We start from the raw sequence: 20,621 nt of genomic DNA, 5'->3' as shown, positions 1-20,621 counted from the left end.
GGGGGAGTCTTTTCCTTCAGTCAGAGGTGAGCTACATGGCTTGTCAGTTGGTAGGCCAGTGGGAAGCTCTGACTCGGGAGCCCCTGTGCCTCTCACACCTGCTGGGTTCCAGGGAATTTAAGACAACACTCCCCCATGGGGTAGGATATTGCAAGTCCAAGTGAGAAGCTCCTTTTTCCTGGTGCAAGACAGGCTTAAGGGAAGCGTGACCTCCTGCTGCAGGAGCAGAGCATGAAGTAAACCTGACTGGCCTGTCTTGAGTTCATGGCGTGCTCCCATAATGCGTGTGCTCTCTTTCCACAGGCCAAGGGTCTGACTGGTTCATATTTCAGGGTTCATATCTCAGGTTCATATTTGTGCATGGCAGGGGGCAGTGGACAACCTCAAGTTCCCTGAGAAGCATGCCAATAGTGCATCTCATTCTTAGGTGTGTCTTGTGTGCATACCTCTGGTCACCGCTGGGTGACTCTGGGCCAATCACTTCTCTCTCAGCCTAACCTACTGCACAGGGTGGTTGTGAGAAAAACTCAGGTATGTAGTACACTGCTCTGGGCTCCTTGGAGCAAGAGCAGGATATAAAATGTAAAATAATAATAAGAATAATAATACCTCATCTGGATGTGTGGACCACTCCTAAGGAATTGGCCCAGTAACATGAGGTCACCTCAGCTGTCCCTATAGAAAGGGATGTTGGCAGCAGTCTGGATCCACAGATGATGGGTGTCTTTGGTCATTCTCTTCCTCCTCCCTTCCCACCTCCCCCACCACAAGTTCATTCCCTGTTTTCAGAGTCTGCTCTGATCTCTCTCCCCATCGATGATGGCACATCTGAGGGAGTTGGGCTGATCAGAGCACATGCAAGGCTTGGCTCTCTTCCTGGTGCGTGTCTTGAGCTTGCCAATGGAAGGTTTTTATGTCGCCCCATTGAAGCAACAGTCCTCTCAATAAAGGGATCAATTAACTGGGGAGGCCTGAGAGTGAGGACCCCCTGGAGTGCCTCCCACTTGCCTGTCTCCTTCCTTGCTCCTCTCTGAAGGATGCTGGCTGGCTTTAGAGAAACCTCTGCTCTGTGGGCAAAATGGATGCTTGGCTATTAAACGTCCTTTGGTGCATGCAGCATGAAGTGCTGCTGGCATAGACAGTTGGTGCTAATCCCCCAAAGGGCTCTGCCTCCTGGAATACTGCAACAGGAGGAGATGGTGGAGGCAAAAGTTGAGACTAGTGTGGCATCTTGACTGTCTGGAGCATGAATGAAATATGATGGAAGATATAAACCAGCTGAGAAGGCTTGACGGAGAAGACAACTTGCCGTGAATAATGTCTTCCAGCCGGTATGTCTGTGATTCAGGATTTGATATTAAGCCGAGAGTGTGGATGCCTCAGAACAAGGGTGGAATGTGGGCTAATCTCTGTAGAATAGGAAGAAACGGCAGATACTAGACTGCAAAGATGTGTTGTGAATATGTTACAATATTCCTGTTATGAAATGGCTCACTCACAACTGTGGGAAACCCAGGTGCCTGCCTGAGACAGCAAAACGCTGCTCTCAGGTGCCTCTTGGCAACCTTGAGGGTTGCAAGCTTTTGGTTTCCGGACCAACTGAAAATGCCCAGCGATTGGCCTCTGCTCTGAAATCAAGCTGTGGGCACAGATGGACCATCCCAGCTTTTGAAGCCAGCTTTTGATACATGTTGACCTTGCAGCCTCAATTAGTCTGAGTCCTTGTTTTGTTGTTGAAGGTCTAAAGTGGCTTCATGTCTTCAGTGTGCAAGCAGGATGAGGTCTTGCCTCTCATGGTCAGTGACAGTTCTGCCCACCCCCCAGGCCTGCCTCCATGTGCATGGTCCTCATCTATCAGATGCTTTCTCTCTATCCATGAAAGGATGCAATTTTTCCCAGCAAAATTTGGTTCTTGGAATGCCAGACTCCATGCATGCTGGACATACAGTGGTCTCTTGCTTCCCCCCTGAAGTGTCTGCCTGGGCAGTTGTGGCTCATGTGCTCAGCCAGGGGTTCTCCAGATTGGGCCGCCCCAGATGCTATTGGTCAAACTCCCATCTCCAGCCTTCAGCACAGATTCCATGTGATAAGTGATTGTAGGAATGTATTTTGTTGAGTTCCTGTGGGATCCGGAAGGCTGACATTCAGCATTGGCTTCAGCTATCTTGGGCTGTGGCTCAGGACATAAGAACAGCCCTGCTGGATCAGGCCCAAAGCCTATCTAGTCCAGCATCCCATTTAACAGAGTGGCCCACCCCATGCCTCTGAGAAGCCCACAGGCAAGAGGTGGGGGGATGCCCTCTTTCCTGCTGTTGCTCCCCTGCAACCAGTATTTAGAGGCATCATGCCTCTGAGGCTGGAGATGGCCTACAGCCACCAGGAGGAGTAGCCATTGATAGACCTGCTCTCCGTGAATCTGTCTAAGCTCCTTTTAAAGCCATCCAAGCTGGTGGCCATCACCACATCCCATGGCAAGGAATTCCATAGATTGATTATGCGCTGTGTGAAAAAGTACTTCCTTTTGTTGGTCCTAAATTTCCCATCTGTCAGTTTCATGGGATGACCTTGGTTCTGGTGTTGAGAGAGGGAGAGAAATTTCTCTGTCCACCCTCTCCACTCCATCCATCCATAATTTTATACCCCTCGATCATGTCTCCCCTTAGTTGCCTCTTTTCCAAGGTAAAGAGCCCCAGATGCTGCAGCCTAGCCTCATAAGGAAGGTGTTCAAGCGTGAATTCCCTGCAGAACACACACAACTTGCTTGTGGTGGCTTGAGCTTCTGGACACCCCTGGCCTTGAGCAATGAGTAAACTTGCACCCCGTGGTCACTTGTGGAGTAGACGACTTCCGTCCAGCTCCAGTAACCTCTCTGAAAGACAGAGGGTGGCTGTGGGGCGCCAGTGGCTGAGCTGTCGCCCAGCTTGGGGGGTGGGGACTCTGTCTCCTGCTGCAGGGGCTGCCACGGCCTGGCTTGCTTCAGTCCTGCCTTGCCTGTCCTCCCTGCGTAGTGCTTGGGTCTGCTTTGCCATTCCAGCTGCGCACTTAGTTTCCCGAATGTGGATATTGGCTCAGTCCCCCTCTCAAGGGCCTGCAGCCTCTCACCTTTCCCCCAGTGAGCCGGAAGGCTGTGCTTGCCAGCTGCCAGTCCTATTTCTCGTCAGCTGACCAGATGGTTGCGGGCAGGGGGGAGACGATGCAGGCACTCCCAAGTAGTGGGACGTGTTGATCTTGGCAGGGCAGGGGCTCTCAGAAGCTCTCACCTGGAGGGCTGCTGAGGACAGACACCTCTTGGGAGATGGTGTGCTAGGCAGCAAAATGCTGCAATGGTCCTCCGTGCGCTGCCTGTGGAGCAAGAGGGCTAGGGGGGAGGGGGTTTGGCTCGCAAGGCCAGGAGCTGCATTGTGGCCTCCTGTTCATGAATGCAGCCCTGTCCAGCTTCTTTAGGACCCACTAGCTTGGTCTGCTGCTGGACACTGGGGCAAACTTGAGGGTGGGGAACTCTCATTGTGCACGGGAATCGTCAGCAAGGAGCTTTTGTCCTGAAGTCAGACTGCGGCTACAGCTGCGGCTACGGCTGGACTCTTTTGATATACATTTGCCCTTGGGCAGCTTCAGTTGGCTTGAATCTTTGTTTTGGAGGAGCTGAGCCATGGCTGGCTGTGCCTGCAGGAGAGGAGCGGTGGCAGCCCTGGGTGAGTGGCAGTGAGGCAGGGGCAGCCAGTGGAGAGAGAGGGGGCAGTTCTTGCAAAAAACGAGCTGGGACCCTGGAGGCTGGCTGTCGGTTCTGGGTACGGGGCAGTGGTTGGCAGAAGGGCGGAAGGCTGCCTCCCTGCTCTTGGGAGTCTTTCCACTGAGCTCAGCACAAACTGGCACTCTCGAGCTGGGGGGCTGTTGCCTCCACTGGGCTGGAAGGAGATCTCCATCCAGTCTGCGTGTGCATTTCCTGTGGCGTGGCAGAGTGCGGCATGGTCAGATTCAGCGGAGCCTCTGACCCTGAGCCCTGGCTAGCAAGTACATTCCTCTGCTTTTCGTCCTGCTTTGTGGCTCTGAGCTCTCTGTGGCTTGCTTCCTGAATGAGTGGGCTCGGGCAGGGCAGTGGCTTGGTCTCCTCTGGCATGCTTGATTCAAGGGTGGCTTGCTTTAGGCAGTCCTGGGCTTTGGTGCCCAGCCGTTCCAGCTCTTACAGAGAAGGCAGTTGATTCCAGAAGTCGCTTCTTGTGTTATGGCAAAATAAATCCAATTCTGCATCGTTGCACATGGTTCAAAACATGACCCACAAAGTAAACCTTGGCACGTGACGATGCTTCTCTTTTGCTCGTGTTAATAATATTTAAAAGATTAGATTGAGAGCAAAAGGATGACTTCAAGGATTCAGCTGCCTTCTCTCTTCTCAATAACGAGCCTTAATCCTTTCCTCCTTAAAGGGAGAGTCACGTGTTGATTTCAGCAGTTTAGGGTCCTGTATCTTCATAACTACTTGCCTCTTCCAGAACTGATAAGTAGTGATGTTCAGGCAGCAGAATTACTTCAGGATCAATCAGCAGGTCAACATCTGCAATTTATCTCCCCCTGTCCCGTCTGTTCTGCCTCAATTTCTGCCCCTTGAGCCAGTGCTACTACATGGGAATCAACTCTCTTTTACTGGGTTGACATTTTCCTTGTAAATTTTGGAAGCCTCTTCTAATTTTTGTCCCATTGTGAGAGAATGTCATGGTTTTCCAGTTATCAACACATGTGGACTTGTATCTTTCTTCCAAGAATATATCCAGGCAGCGGGATAGATCTGTGTTCCAGTTTTTCTTAATGACTCCCTTCTGCTTCTAAGCCTTCTGTTGATTCTAACTCTTTCTGTTGAAATGTGTGGCAACATACCCTTCAGTGCATCCACGCTCTCTCAGGATGTTTGCATTGTGGCTAAGACTCCTACAGCATTCTAAAGTATTGCTTATTTGCAAGTCTTGGAAGACCTTGGGCAATTGTCCACTGCCTATGGTCTGTTCAAATAACATGCCTTGTTTAAAAAACAGCTACTAGCCAGTACAGTTGCCTTTGTACGCCTCAAGGTGCCGTCACAGCTATGCCCTTGGATAAGGTGCTCAGAATTTCCCTAAATGTTCTCTGGGGCTACCTGCAAATGTTTTATCACGTTCTTAGCCCTTGTCGGTGTGGAGGAATCGTTGTCTAGCCCACCGCTGTGCCAACACATGTGGAGGATCTGCCCTGCTCCTAACAGGAGACGCAGATCTCCCCGACAATTCCCAGTTTACCCGCTGCCACCAAGTTGATTTTTGTGCTCTAGGCTGAGTCTACCACAACAGCCTTTCAAGCCTATGTTGCAAAAACAAACTTTTGAGAGTGGTAAGCCTAGAGGCGTAGGGTGGCGAAACGGAAACGACAATTTTTCTATATACAAGAAATGTTGCTTTGCGTTTAGCTCAACTAAAAGTTGCTTCACAAGTCCAGTACAAAAAAATCAATCAAAAGAGCGGTGGGAACAAACAAAATGTGGTCAAAAGCGTACCCACTAACCTATTCTAAACAGTCCCTGACACAGAGCCCTCCTCTTGTCAGCAACTTTGCTGGTTCCTTTGCTGCAGCCTCAGGCCCTACTGGTCACTCTTGCAGTCCTGGAGATTCCGCCCCACCTGGCCATTCAGTGATTTCAGCCCTTGCTTCAGCCACAGCATCGATTCTCCCAGCCTGGGCTCGCCATTCTTCCACTCGGACTGGACCCAGTTCCTTCAGCTCACCAACATTTCTTTCTTCCAGGACTCTCTAACCCTGACTTCAGGTGTGACTGACTTGGTCACAAGTCTTGCTGTCTACTGTATGGGGTCTTCTAAAGTGAGCCTAGGCGATGCTTTGCCTCCCCGAGGGGGACTTGGCTTTCCCAGACCTGAGATCCTGAATGCCAGGGGCAAGACGGAGCACTGAAGTTGCCAGCTGGTGGCTCTGCCAAGGGCCAAGCTTGATGTGACTTGAAGCACACTGACCCTGCCTGCCTCTTTGGGCAACGGCCACTTCATCACAGCGTGGTGTGTGGGGGCATGGTGTAACCCTTTGCCCTCTCTGCAATTCCGATCAGGGTGACCCCCCACCACCCGCCACACACACACACACACACACACACACACACACACACACACACACACAATGCACAGAGCCAGAAGTGTTTCAGGTCGCTTCTCTGTGTGCTCAGGTGCAGGTAGGACCAGGGTTCTGAGCTCTTCAGAATGAGCATGGAGGGTACCTGCTCGCCCCAGCTGGAGAAGGAGCCCAGGTAGTTTGTCATGAAGAAGGGAGACAAGGCTAAACCAGCGTGGTGAAGTGGCTAGAGTGCTGGACTAGGACCGGGGGGACCCGAGTTCAAATCCCCATTCAGCCATGACACTCGCTGAGTGACTCTGGGCCAGTCACTCTCTCTCAGCCTAACCTACTTCACAGCGTTGTTGTGAGGAGAAACTCAAGTATGTAGTACACCGCTCTGGGCTCCTTGGAGGAAGAGCGGGATATAAAATGTGAATAAATAAAATACATAAGCTGATGCTGCCTGCGGGGTTTCTTGAGGCGCTGGCATAGGAACAGCCCATGGATTGGGATAGGCTGTTGTCTCCCAAGGGGGGCAGTCTTGTGGCACATGACTCCTGGTGGAGTGCAACAGACAGACCGGGGGGGGGGGCGGTCCTGAGCCAATGGGGAACCTCAGCTGTGGCCCCCCTGGTTCCCCCTCCTGCAGGGCTGGCGATGACTCTGATGGATGCCACGACAGATAAGGATCCGCTGGTCCACGAGCAGATCTTCAGTGCTCTGTGCTACTTGGGAGCGGCAGAGCCGGAAGAGATCCTGAATGCCTGTGAGGAATATCTCCGGCACCATGACAAGGTAGAAGCCAGCTGGGCCTGGCGTCTTGGCTGGATGCACCTCTTTGGGGTGGGGTGGGGTGTCTCTGCACTTGCAGTGTAGGTAGGGAATGGCAGGGGCAGACCATCGGGGAGAGCAGCTGGGTGCCAGGCTCCCCCCACATCTTCATAAAAAGGGCATTCGGCTTGCTAGGTGTTCTGCAAGATTCACATTAAGGCAGTAGAAGGGGAGGGGGGTGGGATTTGGGGGGGATGGGCAAAGGGCAATGCCAGAGCAGGGGTTGGCTGGAGGCCTGGGGTGTGGGTGTCTGCTCCTGGGGAGGGCAGTGGTCCCGCCCCTCCAAATTCATGGCCAGATTAATGTGGAGCAGCAGATGCTTTTATCTATATGTATATACTGCACACACACACACACCCCGGAATAATTCCTGTGGATGCCCAGAGCCCGAGAGGAGGGGGCCAGTGTCCCTTCCAACAGGGATGCCCAGATGTTGTGGACTACAACTCCCGGAACCCCCAGCCAAAGGCCGTTGCAGCTGGAGATGTTGGGAGTTGTAGTGAACAACGCCTGGGAATCCCAGCGAGAGGGAACACTGGAGGGGGCTGTGGTCAAGGGGTGTGGGATGGCTTGTGATAACCTGCCCTTGCCCTGCTTCCAAGACGGGGCATCTCTCCAGAGCTTCTCTCCGTGTAATGCGAGAAAGCTGCTCCCCAAGCAGGGGCCCCTCCCTGGCTTCCGAGGGGCTCCTTGTATTCCTTGCGCTTGGGCAGTTCTTGTCCTCTTGAATGGGGTTGTGGAGGAGAACTATCCTGTGGGGGGGGGTTGTGGTTTGAGGGGCCCGTGGACTTGCTGCCTGGGCACTGAGCGCTCTTGGGGCTGGCTCTGCATGTCTTGAGGCTCTGATCTCCATGGATTTCCTTCACAGCTGGCTTACCCGCACCGGATCATTATCCTGAGAGCCATGGAAGCAGTGGTGAAGAGCAGCCTCCCTCACCTTGACAAGAGCACAGCAAAGATTGCCATCTTCTTGGCATCCAATGAAATGACCAAATCGAAGGTATGGGTGGGGGGCTGCTGGAGCCCATCACCTGACAGGCAGCCTTCATAGCCCTCTTGGCCACCTTTTTAATTTATCTTATTTTATTCATGTATTTGCCCTTCCTAAAGGGTGGCTTACATTAATATTAAAAACACGTAAAAAAGCAATTAAAATCAAAATACATTTAAACCAGATTAAAGCTAATTTTAAAACGAGACATCCTTCAAAACCAGGCTAAAAAGCTGGGTCCTCAGGGCTCTCCTGGAGGCCTCCAAGGAAGATGATCCTTGATGCATGATTCCCATCTGCAGCTGGGGAGAAGTGGCCGGGCTCTGCTTTTACACTGGTACATTCCTTCCAGTTGTTGGAACAGCCATACCTAGAACTAGGCCAGGCTGGGAAGAGCAGGTGGGCCTTGGGTCTCCTTCATGGTGGCAGGTGTGCATTTTGGTAAGGGGGGCGGGGGGTGGTTTGGGGCCATTTGTCAACCAGTCTGCAGGGGGTTATCTTGCGGGGGGACCTCTTCTCCCTTGCCCCACTTTTTTTGAGTAGACGAAACATGCTTGGCATGTGTTTGGGATGGAAAGAAGGGCAGCTGTCTTCCTGGATGAGTACATCCTGACAAGACGTTTGACCTTCGGAGTGGTGTGTGCTTCTGTCAAGCGCCTGTTCAAAGGGGCTGAGCAGTCACTTCCCACCTCGGTTCCTGATTAGACCTTGAACTCCGTCCCCCATTGGCCTCCCTCCAGTCCCTGCTCGGAGTTTGACTCATGGGTAGGGGCTGGGAGGGAGGCCTGTAAGGGTTGCCCTCCCCCCCGCCACTGCTGTACTCCCGCCCCACTCCTTGGGGAGATGCCAGGGTGGAGCCTGGTGGAGGCAGTGTTTGATCTGGCTGACAGGGCCTTGAGCGCTTGGCTCTGGAGTGGGGTGGGTGCAGGGGGCTCCCCAGCCTGGAGTTACAGCTCAGCCCCCTCTGGGCACCCAAGACAGAGGACCCTGGGCTGAGTGGGCATGCCATGCCAAGGTGGGGGGGGGGGGCGGCAGCAGCAGCAGCTTGGTTGCAGTTCAGCGGGGCTGGGGCTTGCCTGCCACTCCGAGGGAGGCCTTGACTGAGCCACAGCCGCGTTGCTGCTGCTGCTGCTGCTGCTGCTTCCTCCAGAAGCAGGTAAGAGAGGTGGCAGAAGCAGCCTGGTACCCTTTAGGTCCAAGCCCAGCCTGGCCAGATCATGCGGGCAGGGCCTCCTGCCCTTGGCCTTCGGGGCTCTGTCACTTGCCCCCGGCACGGCCTCGCCTGTGGGTGCGGCTCTGAAGTCCTGGAGGCTTCTTGGTCTCAGGCCAGTGGAGGAGCCCCACGGATGGCAGCTGCCTCTACCTCTTCCTTCTGCTTGGCCCAGGACCTCATCTTGGAGTGGCAGCAGGCTGCCAGCAACGTCCTGGTGGCCGTCGGCAGGCGCTTCATCAACAAGGTGATGGAGGAGGTGCTGACCAAATTCCAGCCGGGAGTCCTGCCTCACTACTTCATCGTGCAGACCTTTGCCAACCTCTCCCTGGCCAATGGTAGGTCGTGGCTCTCTTTGGCAGTCGGGGATGAGCTCTTGAGACAAATCCTAGGCCAGGGGGCGGTCTTTCAGTGTCATCAGGCGGCCTGAAGTGCTTCCATGAGATGGATCCAGAGACTGGTACAGAATGGGCTTTTGGGGAGGTGGCACCAAGGACAAACGGAGGGGCAGGTGAGGCGAGAGGGACTGTGGGTGGCTACTCTGCCATGACCGTGACTTCTCTTGTCACTGGCGAAGTGGCTTCCTCCGCCTGATGGACTGGGGAGGCCCTAGGATGGCCGGCTGCCATGGCTGGTGAGGGAGCAAAAGAGGCGCATGGCAGGGAGCAGGGCCTTAAGGAAAGGGGGAGGCCACATGGGGTGCTGGCAACCCCCAGAACGAGAAGGGACCCAGGGCAGGTCCTGGGCCAGTTTTCTGATTCCTCTTAAAGCCACTGAAAACTGTGCAAGCAAAGGGCTTGAGGCAGGGGCCTGCCCAGTGGAGGGGTACCAGACTTCTGAACTGCCGCCGCCATCACCGAGGCTTGGCTTCCTTGCAGCTAGTGGCTCCATGGTGCTGTCTGGAAGCTGCTATTGGATCTGGTGCCATGCACTTTGCCATCCTCCCCTTCTCCCTCCCTACCCGAAGGTCTCTTCCACCTTAAGCAAAGACCTTTTTAGATTCCTGGGCTGCCTGCTTCCTTTGCCACCTGCCCTGGGAACTATAGTAGTGGAGGAGGAGGGAGAAAAGGGGCTCTGTCAGATTCCAGGACCTCCCAGTTTCTGGCCTGATGTGAAGTGAGAATATGCATGGGGTGTTTGCAGGCTATGCTTAATTGCTGCCTGCCAAGATATAGAAGGCTGGCTCTTGTCTGAACATGCAGGTGGCTTGCTGGGCAGAGGAGGCAAACTCTGTGGGGGGTGGGGAGTAAGTCGGGGGGGGCAGTGGTTGCTGTGGGCAGCTGAGCCTGCTCTAAACACAGCTGACCTGGGCTTAAGGTTCCTTCTCCTTGACTTTCTTCCCCGCTAGTGTTTGGTATGGTGCCTTTCCTCAACTCAATCCTGGGGACGATGCTGCCCATGCTGGGGATGGCTAAGCAGGAGAACATGAAGGCTGCCTTTTGCTACGGTAAGGCCATGCTGGGCTTCTCCCCTCGAGTGGCTGGATGGCTCCGGCGTGAGCTGTGAGCAGTGACTCGAGGATGCCTCTGGGCCGAGGGGTTCGTGCTCGTGAGCTGCGCCTGTAGGGGCGGAAGGTGGGCTTGGGCCACTGGCTGACGTGCGCCCAGGTGGTGCTGCTCTTGTCCATCTGGTTCATGAAGTCTCTCAAACCTCTCACAAAACATCCTTTGAATCAAATGGAATATTATACCCAGGCATTCCTTGAAGAACACAACGAAGCCATGGAGCTCCTGCCAATGATTCTTTGGTTGGACTTTTTCTAAGCCCTAACTTAGAGTCCTTGATGGTCACCTTTAGCAACTCTGGCCTTTCCTTAGTTCAGCCCCAAGTCTTGTTCTTTCCAGTTCTTTAGTGTGTTCAGCTCTGCCGAATTGCACCACTCTGCCTGGGGTTTAACAGCTCTGTGCCAGCACTCTGCAGTCTCTCTCCAGTCTGTCTGTCTTCAAGTTTTCAGCTCTGACTGCAGGCAGAAAACTTCTTTTTTCATTCTCCCAGACTCCAACTCTTGTCTCACTCAGACGCCAACTTCAACTGACTTGTCTCACTGAACAACCCTTCTATTCTTCAACAGTTTTTAAAATAACCCAGTCAGTGTAACTCAGTTTCCTCCATTTTTCAAACCTTCTCTTCCCTCCAAAACCGAACTTGTCAAACTGATACAGTGCAGCAGGCATGAACTCTTGACCCTGCCAATTCTTCCTAACACGGGGATTTTGCAAGCATATTATACATACAGTCTGTTTACAGTAATGAAGTGGTTTGGGAGTATTAATGCAAATTACAATTCATTTATAATACAAGGGCTTATTTACAAAAACCAAGAGTTCTAGGCCTGGTTCCTCCACACTCCTCCTGCCAGATGTTTGGTCTGGCTTTGGGGAGCCCTCCTGCATGAGTTTCTAGCAAACCCACAGTGCTGAAAAGGGCAAGGGGGGGTGGCCATCATGGGCTCTGTCTTCTGCATGGTGGACTTGCAGAACAGAGAGCCTGGCCTTGGACAGCCCCTGCTTAGGACCAAGGGCTCTGCAGTCCTCGGTCCTTGAAGCAACTAAGGAAGGCGCAGCCCTGCCCGCCCGCCCCAGACTCAAGGGGGCCCGGAGCGGAGTTGTAATGGGCATGCGCCTTCTGCCGTGTAGCGCTGCAGTCCTTCAGTGAAAGCATCCAGGAGTACTTGGCGAACTTGGACAAGGCCCCGGACCCAACCGTGAGGCGCGACACTTTCTCCAGCGAGATCTCCAGCGCTTACGAAGTGCTCTTCAACAGCTGGCTGCAGAGCCGGGAGGCCAAGGTGCGGCTGGGTGATGAAAGCGGGGCTGGAAATCACAGGGGCTGGGAGGGGGAGGAGAGCCCTTGTTGCTCACTGCTTGTGGGTGGCTCTTCAACACTTGGCTCTCCTTCTTGGCCCTGTCATTGCTCTGCCCATGGAAGGCTGGGATCCCAGGGGGGCAGAGCCCACCTCCTGGCAGTGCACCTTCCCCCCTCCCCACTGCCATGGGGAGCAAGCTTCCGTATCCCCAAGTCCTGGGCCCAGATGCCACATGCAGCTGTCTGGACCAAGGCTGCTGCTTCCTCTCCTTGCCCTTGTAGGAGAGCAAAAAAATGAAGAGCAAACGGATTATTTTATTTATTCGTTCATTCATTCAATTTCTATACCGCCCTTCCAAAAATGGCTCAGGGCGGTTTACACAGAGAAATAATAAATAAACAAGATGGCTCCCTGTCCCCAAAGGGCTCACAGTCTAAAAAGAAACACAAGATAGACCCCAGCAACAGTCACTGGAGGGATGCTGTGCTGGGGGTGGAGACGGCCAGTGACTCCCCCCCTGCTCAGTAAAGAGAATCACCACATTAAGAGGTGCCTCTTTGCCAAGTTAGCAGGAGCTGTTAGCAGTTAGCTAGCATGAGGCGATGGGAGAGGAGGGATGTCTGGGGCAGCATCACGGTGTCATTCCAGGAGGGTCTGTGACTGGGAAGGGCTGAAGAAGGGGGCGGGTGGGGCGGGTGGGGCGCAGCAGAGCTTCCCTGCCTCACCAGCTGCCAGGACTAGCACCTTCTCCTCCTCAGAGTCAGAGTGGTGGTTCCTCAGAACCATCTGATTTGTTTTTCTCCATAAGCCGCTTTGAAAACTTTGGTTTTAAAAGCGGTCTATAAATGTGTGGTAGTAAAGCCCAGTTTTGGTGGCTGACTCAATGTTCTGGAATGACTTGCCTGGGAAATGACCTCATGAGTGTTGCGAACCCAGTCACTGGCTTCAGGGGGCCATTTGATTTTAGTTAGTTAGTTAAGTATAAAAAGAAATACAAAAATAAAACGAACAGAAAAAGAGAAAAAAGAAGGAAAAAGTTGACAATACAGTACATAACATCTCATATTTTATATTTCAAGCCAGGACTCAACTCTGTCACATCAGCTTCTGTCTAAACCACCAATTTAGTTAAATCCACCCTCTAAAATATCTAGGTAAAGCCTCCAGTTAAGGAAACTAATCATGATAATTGGGGGGGGGGGCATTTGAAACGGGAAATGGGACTGGAGGGAACCTGGCACCTGGTGCGGGGCTTGGCGGTGGAGTGGATGCCAGTCTCCGGAATGGAGGCTCCTTCTTTGTGTTTAGACTGAGAAGCTGTACTAATCCTTGCCAGGGTAGTGTGTGGACTCAGAAGGCTAGACAGGAAGGGCTTGCTTCAGCCCTGACTGGCAGTTCCAGGGGAGGTCTCAGGCCAGTCCCCCCCCCCTCTCTCTCTCTCTCTCTCTCTGCAGCTGAGGGTGGCGGTGGTGGAGGCTCTGGGCCCCATGAGCCACCTGATGCCCAGCGAGAAGCTGGAGGAGCAGCTCCCGCGCCTCCTCCCAGGCCTCCTGGCTCTCTACAGGAGGCCTTCGGAGGCCTACTACGTGTCGAAGGTGAGCGTGGTGGTGGGGAGGACTGGGTGGGGTGGGGGTGTCTGCGGCTGTGCCTTGGCTGCAACTGGGGCAGAAGGGGAAGCGGTCCCTGGCCGGCCCCTTCTTCCCAGGAGGCCGTTCTCGCCCAGAGCTGTCCTCTCCCCTTGACCAGAGTCTGTGCCAGATCCTGGAAGCCTCTGTGGACGTTGGGAGCCGCTCCCTGGACACGCAGCTGGACGCCCTCCTCAGCGCTCTGCAGCTGCAGGTAGGAAGGGGGCTGGCTTGGAGGGCGCAGAGCCTGCTCAGAATGCAAGCAGGAGGGGCGGGTGAGCAGGGAGGCGACTCCTGCGGTTGGGGTGTCTCCTCTCCCCTAACAGGGGCCTGGAGAGCTAGAATCCTGGCCGATCCCCAGCAGCAGGGCCCTGGCTTGCTGTCCTTGGGGGCCAGCCCTGCCTCCTGGTCTTCTGGAGGCCTCGGCAGAGGGACCACAGTAGCGCGGGGTGGGGGTGGGGGTGGCTTTTTCATCGTTATGTAGAACACTCTTTGCAGTTCTCAAATCAGTTTGCAGAGCAAAATGGATCCTGTCCCAAAGAAGTTTAAAGTAAAGTTGGTGCCGTTGAGTCGGTGTCGACTCCTGGCGCCCACAGACTAGCCCTGTGGTTGTCCCTGGTAGAATGCAGGAGGGGTTTCCCACGGCCATCTCCCACGCAGTAGGAGAGGATGCCCTCTTTCAGCATCTTCCTAGATCGCTGCTGCCCGATAGAGGTGCTTTCCATAGTCTGGGAAACAGACCAGCGGGGATTCAAACTGGCAACCTCTCGCTCGCTAGGCAAGCTACTTCCCCGCTGCGCCATTGTTTGCCACTATCTAAAAAGAGCAAGTCTGACGCCCTCCACAAGCCCTGGTGGGAGACGCTCTGTGGGGAGAAGCAAGGCAACTGCCCTCCCACTGCTGAGCAGAAGAGACACCCCCCCCCGCCCCCCAGCCTTGCAAAGAAAGACCCCTCTCTGCTCAGTTGTCAGGGGATTGTTCCACTCTCTTGGAACAGGGTGGGTGGCCTGTTGCTTCCCCCGCTTGGTGTGGGGGGGGGCTGGTCTGTGCTGGTGACTTGGTTGGGCTGCAGGATAAGAACCGGCTAACTTCTTGTAAAGGCGTCTCTGGCACCTGGAGGTCCCGATCCCACCCTGCTCAGAGCCATGCTGTGGTGCTTGCCCATTGCCCGGATGTCTGCTCACATCTCGCCAGTCAGAGTTTCTGGGATCAAGGAAACTCTTCTTCCTCCCCAGACCCTTCCCTCACACTTCCCTGTGAGCCCACGACCCCTGACGCAGGGAAGCCGTGGCCTCCCTCGGCCTTTCTGGCTCGGTATCGCCATGTGTGATGGGTCTGCTGGAGCCTGTTGATCCCAGGGGTCCAGCCCCAAGAGGCGCTCCCGGCAGCTGTGGGCCCCGGAGCCCCAGAGCCTGTGCCTTGAGATGCCAGGGCTGGTGCTGGGGCCTTCTGGTGGCATCCCCTCTTGGTCGAGGATGGGGCCTGGAGGGAGAGCTTGTCCTCCAGAGCCTGGGCAGGAGGTGGGATGGGATCTAGCTCTGCTGGCTAGGAGAGGTGCTGCCCAACGGGGGGGAGGGCCCTGGCTGAGGCTGCAGGAGGCCCCCTTGCTTGGGCGGGAGGGAGTGGGGGAGTAGGGCTCCCCAGCTGTCGGCCCGTCTCAGCCCAGTCTCCTTCCCTGAGCAGATCTGCACCCCGCTGGATTCCTCCATGTCAGTCCAGTTGAAGAACCACAACGAGGTCCTTCGATGCTTCACTGTGCTGGGTAAGAACCTCTGAGAGCTCTGGGGGGCCTGGGGGGGGGATGGCTGTGAGGGGGGGCTGGAGGCGGCAGAGGCTGCTGCTGCTGCTGCTGCTCTGGCTGGCCCCTGTGTGCCCCCCAAGCCAGCTGCTCTGGGAGGAAACCTGGTGGGTCACCTCAGCCAGCCTCCGTCTTGAGGAAGCTGCACAGGCAAGTGGGGCCTGGGTTGGAGAAGCTGGGCCCCATGGCTGACCTCTGAGATGGGGAGTGGGGAGGAAGCCGCATTGCTGCCAGGCTCTTTCTCCCGCCTGCCTCCCCATCTCCCAGGGGAACCAGGTCCCTGGATGTCAGGAGGGGGTGGAGGAGGGAGGCAGTGGAGGTGTGAGAGGCCTGGGCTGCCTCGCCCTGCCCCAGGTGGGCTTCCTCCCGGACCCCCTGCAGTGACATCGAGGGGCTCGGGAAGCCCCCCCCCCGGCCAGTGGGGAGGGGCTGCTGTCACCCGGCAGGCACTTGGTTTGGGCCCTTCCACCAGCCCTTCAGCAAATGGGCCTTCAGCAGCAGCTGCTCTGCCTCTTGCCCTCTGAAGGTTGGAGGCTGTGAGGCGGGGGGGGGGGGGGGAGCTGCCACTGCTGCGCCCTGACTCGGGAGAGGGGAGGGGCCACTGTTCTCTTCCTCTCCCACCCCTCTGGCCCCATAGAAGCCACTGTCCTCTCTCATCCCTGGCCCTGGCTTGGGCAGGTCTGCAAGCACCATGCCCAACACACACACACACACACACACACACACACACACACACACACACACACACACACACACAGAATGAGATGGAGTCCAGTTTCCCGAGGAGCCTGCCTGCCTGCCTTGTTTCTGGCCCTCCAGGCTGCCAAGCGGAGCTTGTGGAAGGGGTGTGGGGTGTGTGTGTGTGTGTGTGTGTGTGTGAATGGGGGTTTGCCTAGGGGGTGGGGCTTCAGCCTGGCTTCTGCTAAGTCACAGAGAGGAGCGGAGGAGTCCCTTGCCCGCCCCCAGGAGCAGAGTGCTGCTGCTGCTGCTGCACCTTCATGCAGAACGTTGGGGGCCCGCCGTGGCCCTGTGTCCCAGATACGAAGGGCTCCCTGCCAGTTCTGCCCTGTGTGTCTAGATAGGCTCTTCCGGAGGAGGAGGAGGAGGAGGAGCTGGGGCTTGGTGGGCTGGGCCCAACCCGGGGGCCTGCAGCAGTGCCTGTCAAGTGCCCAGGGGCGCTGCTGCAATGGTGCTCCTCCTGCGAAGGGAGCTCTTGGCTCTCCCGGGGGCTTGAGGTAGTCCTGGCCAGGCGACTCCTTTGGCCACATTCGTGCTTGGGAGGCGAGGCTGGTGTATCCAGCAATGCGCCGTGGAAGAAGCCTGGGAGGGCGAGAGTGTCTCTCGGGGGAGCAGCTCTGTCCTCGCTTCCCTGCAGCCTCTTTGCTCCCTTGGCGGGTCTGCCGGAGGGCCCCCTCGGCGACCTCCCCAGCAGCCTGGGTACAGACGGGCTCAGGATGGGGCCGCTTTCCTCAAGCAGCCTTAAAACTGGGGGTGTTGCCTTGCAGCCCCCCAGGGGGAGGTTCTGCCCTCCAGGCCGTTGCTGCTGCTGGCTGTCCGCCTGGCTCACAAGCCCAGGCCCAAGGCATGCTGCTTGCCCTGAGAGTTGCCGGTCCCAGTGTGAGAAACACTGCAAGTGACACGTGGAGCTGGGGCGGCTGCTGCTGTGTGGAATAGGCGTGCCGGGGAGAGTGGGTGGAGGGCGTCTGTGGACTGAGCCCCAGAGGGGAGGGGCTCAGGCCCCAGAGGCCTCCTCTGTGCCCCTCCTGTATCTCCAGTGGGGGGCGGGGGGCAGCAAGGGCCTCGGGGGGGCCGTGGGGAAGCCAGTATTGCACAGGCCGGCTCCTATCACGGATGGAGGCTTCAGGCCCCCAAGCCGGAGTGGTCCCACCAGCTAAAGCCCCAGTTTCCTGCCCTTGGCAGCCCCCCCAGTGGTTGAGAACTGCAGGCCCAAATCCTGCACTGACAGAAGTCGATGACTCTGGTTACAAGGGTTTGGGGGCGGGGAGGGGGGTGAGAGCTTCTGGTGTCTGTCAAGGGCTGGGGCAACAGGAGGAGCTAGAAGCAGTTGGTCTGGGGCTGGAGGGGAGGCTTGTGTGGCTGGCGCTAGCCTCCTCGCCTGAGCCCTGGCAGTTCAGAGGGCTCCAAGCCTGCTCTCCATGGGCAAGCAGTAGCTGGCCTCGGACGCCCCCCAGCATGCCCCTGCCTGCTTGCCTGCCTGCAGAAAGGAGCTGCTCTGTGGCCCTTGGAGCTGCCGAGGCTGCTGGATTTGCCCCAAGCACCCTGGGCGGTCCCCTTCCTCTCAGCCTCACTAGACTCTCTGGGTCTCCGGACTGCTCCAGAAATGCTCGGCTACTCCTTGAACGTTGAGGGGTTCTGGGAGTCTCTCTTCCAGGTCGCTGACTCCCCGCAGTACTTCATGATTTGGGAAACGAGCCTTTTTTGAGCCTGTTTTTCCAACTGAACCCAGGCTTATGAGATCCCCATGACTGCGTGTGCGCATCCCTGGGGCCTTCTGTGTCTGCAGTCCGATACACATCAAAGGCCAGCAGAGCCCCGGGGGGGGGGCCCTGATGGGGGCACCTGGGTTGCAGTCGGTCATCTCGAAACAAGATGGTGACCACACAGAGGACGAACGCCTGCTCCACCTAAACCCTCATGCACAGAGCACACTTCTCGTATGAGCCACTGAAGGATGGAAGATAATTAAGTTTCAGTTCAGTCCTGCCCCCACTGGCAGTGATCACTTCCACGAGGTCTCTGTGGAGGACGGCCAGGCTCCCCATGGGCAGGCAGGCAGGCTGCCGGGGAGGCTCCTTGGGCTCTCCAGCGGAGGCGCTGGCTGCCGCCCCCACCTCAGACAGCCCTTCTCTCCCCCGCCCTCCGTGGCCCCCTCCGCAGGGGGCTGAGGCCGGCCCCTTTGCTCCAGCCCCAAAGGAGCAGGGGGAGGGCCCCCGCCTTGCCCTGCACAGCAGGGCTGCTGGCCCAGAACTGGAGCAAGGCTGGGCAGGCTCTGGCACCTGCCCATGACAGCTGGCCTGGTGTGGGTCTCTTGCAGCGTCTTCGTTTCCTGACCGTCTGCTGGGATTTCTGCTCCCCAAGCTGGAGTCGGGCAGTGAGAGGGCGCGGGTGGGAACTCTCACCATCTTGCGACAGGTCATCAACAGTGCCTGTAAGTGTGGGGGGGGGGGCGGGCTGCGGGGGGCTCTTCTTCCCTGGGTCCCCTGAGAGAGCAGCTCTTTCGTTTTCTCTGCCCCGACTGCTGCTTCCTGTGGACCTAGACTTGGGCACCTTTCCCCTACGTTGCTCTCTCACGTGGTGGCTCAGGGTGGTTAGGCTGGCTGTGGGGGCTCTCTGGGTGTAGAGTGCCCCCCTCCCCTTCCAGTGTGCCAGGTGAGACCGCGCAAGGGAGCTTCCTGCAGGCTCGTCTAGGGAGCAGGGGTCTCTCCCCAGGCTGCGCTGTGTCTCGGAGAGAACAGGTGCTGGAGCAGGATTCGTGTGCACCCATCCCCCCCCCGCTCCCCACTCAACTGCAGGCTGCCCCACTGTGGTGGCCACTGTGCCTATAAGGCCCCCCCCCCCCCCGGGCAGGCTCTTCAAGGTTGGTGCCAATGGCAAACTCTGGAAAACAAGCCAATTGAGGCTTGGGGTGGGGAGAGCGGAGTGGCAGAGCTGCCCGTTATGCCGCTGGCAGACTGCTGTGCTGGGAGGCCCCGGCGGGAGCCGGATCTCTCCTCTGACCGGCTCAGTGTGGCCAGATGTGTGGCCGCCGGGAGCTGTCCCTGGGCTTCTGTGAGGAGAGCCAGCCCGACTCCTGGCGGTGGTGGTGGCGGCTTGGCTAGCCAGGCAGCCTCCTGGTGCGGTGCCGGGGGCCCTGGCACGCCTCTTCTCCGCCTTGGCACGGCCTTCAGGTGCGGACCCTCCTTGAGGGGGCTGCAAACAGGTTTTCTGGCATGCCGGGACCATGTTGGACTCTGCTCACTTCGTAGCTTTCCCTGAGATCAAGAACCTGGGAGATCATTCTGCCCTCACCTCCCTCTTGACTAGCACCCAGCCAGAGAGGGCCGCCTCCTCCCTGGTTCCTCTCCTGTAAGGGGCTGTTTTCAGCAAGGCCTTTCAGGGGTTGGTGGGATAGTCCGTGCTTCATTGAGCTTCTCTCCCCTGGATAGCCGGGGGGCAGGAGTCCCCTCTTCCTTGAAGCAGACTCCCCCTCTTCTTGGTGTGGCAGTCTGCAGTAGACGTCAGCTTCCGCCTGCCTGTCCTTCTCCGCCTGCCCGTCCTTCTCCGTTTATTTTTTGCCCAGCGGCTGCCAGGGGCCCTCTGCAGGCCAAGCAGGGGCTCTGCCACCGAGCGACGGCCCTTCCCTCCCCAAACACCAAATACCAACTGAAATGACATGCCACGAGAGCCACCAGTTGCATGTGAGGGTGAAACAGCAGTTAGTGGAAACGAAGGCAGCCAGCAGCGGGCAGCCCCCCGGCTCTCAGGAGTGTCAGAGCACCCACCACGTTGCAGAGAGGACCCCACTCTCTCCGGAGACTAGGCTGGCCTCTGCTTGGGGGTGGGGGTGGGGGTGCATCCAGGAGGAGACGTTCCCTGAGACCAGCTCAGGGAGGCAAGAGCCAGCCTGGTGGCACACACCCCGGTCCTGCTGAAGCCGGCATCTCTCCTCTCTGGCAGCCTCCCAGATGGAGATCAAGAAGCCCTTCATCCTCTCGGCCATGAAGCTGCCTCTGCAGGACAACAGCAATAAGGTGGGTGGAGGCTGGGGGGCGGGGCGGGCTGGCTCTCCCTGCTGCCCGGGGCTGCCCCTGAGGCCTGCCCTGCCCTCCCCAGCCCACTGAGCCTGCCCTCAGCTCCCGTTGGGGTCTGGAGACAGCCTGGGCCTGGTGGAGTCAGTAGCCCAGTGGCACCACCACGTGGCTTGGTTTTCCAGGCCAAAGGCATGTGCTCTCTGCATGGGGTGGCCTTGTCTCAGTCCCCGAAGTCTCGGGGCAAGCAGAGGAGAGCTGGAGCGAGGCGTGGGTTGTCATTGCCTGCCTGGCTCACATGCCCCTGGTTGGCTTTGCTGCAGGTGAAGCGGGCCGTGGTTCAGCTGATCAGCGCAATGGCCCACCATGGCTACCTGGAGCAGGCCGGTGGAGAAGCCTTGGTCGAGTTCCTCATCCGCCAGTGTGCCCTTCCTGGCGACCAGGTGAGGCTCTTGGCAGGGGTGGGAGGGATGGGGCACCTCTGAGCAAGGGTCAAGCTCGACAGGCTGCTGCCCTCCTTCCTCA

The 20,621-nt window shown here is 57.1% G+C and overlaps 1 protein-coding gene across 9 annotated transcripts in view; it reads left to right on the top strand.

Annotated features, from left to right (window-relative positions):
• MROH1 (maestro heat like repeat family member 1) overlaps positions 1–20,621 on the top strand; it is a 72,851-nt gene that overhangs the window by 17,960 nt on the left and 34,270 nt on the right. For 6 of the 9 annotated variants that reach the window (XM_053244934.1, XM_053244933.1, XM_053244931.1 and 3 more), the window contains exons 3-13: positions 6,737–6,882; positions 7,787–7,918; positions 9,295–9,457; positions 10,468–10,566; positions 11,756–11,907; positions 13,380–13,520; positions 13,672–13,764; positions 15,234–15,312; positions 18,404–18,517; positions 20,026–20,099; positions 20,420–20,539. In XM_053244934.1, the coding sequence (XP_053100909.1) occupies positions 6,737–6,882; positions 7,787–7,918; positions 9,295–9,457; positions 10,468–10,566; positions 11,756–11,907; positions 13,380–13,520; positions 13,672–13,764; positions 15,234–15,312; positions 18,404–18,517; positions 20,026–20,099; positions 20,420–20,539 (1,313 nt within the window). Of the gene's footprint in view, positions 1–3,502; positions 3,693–6,736; positions 6,883–7,786; positions 7,919–9,294; positions 9,458–10,467; positions 10,567–11,755; positions 11,908–13,379; positions 13,521–13,671; positions 13,765–15,233; positions 15,313–18,403; positions 18,518–20,025; positions 20,100–20,419; positions 20,540–20,621 lie in introns of those variants that run through there. The other 3 variants (XM_053244935.1, XM_053244936.1, XM_053244929.1) reach the window with 2 other exon arrangements.

The sequence above is a fragment of the Hemicordylus capensis genome, chromosome 4 (genome assembly GCF_027244095.1).
Source record: "Hemicordylus capensis ecotype Gifberg chromosome 4, rHemCap1.1.pri, whole genome shotgun sequence".
NCBI lineage: Eukaryota > Metazoa > Chordata > Lepidosauria > Squamata > Cordylidae > Hemicordylus > Hemicordylus capensis.
This window is presented reverse-complemented; position numbering and strand designations above follow the sequence as displayed.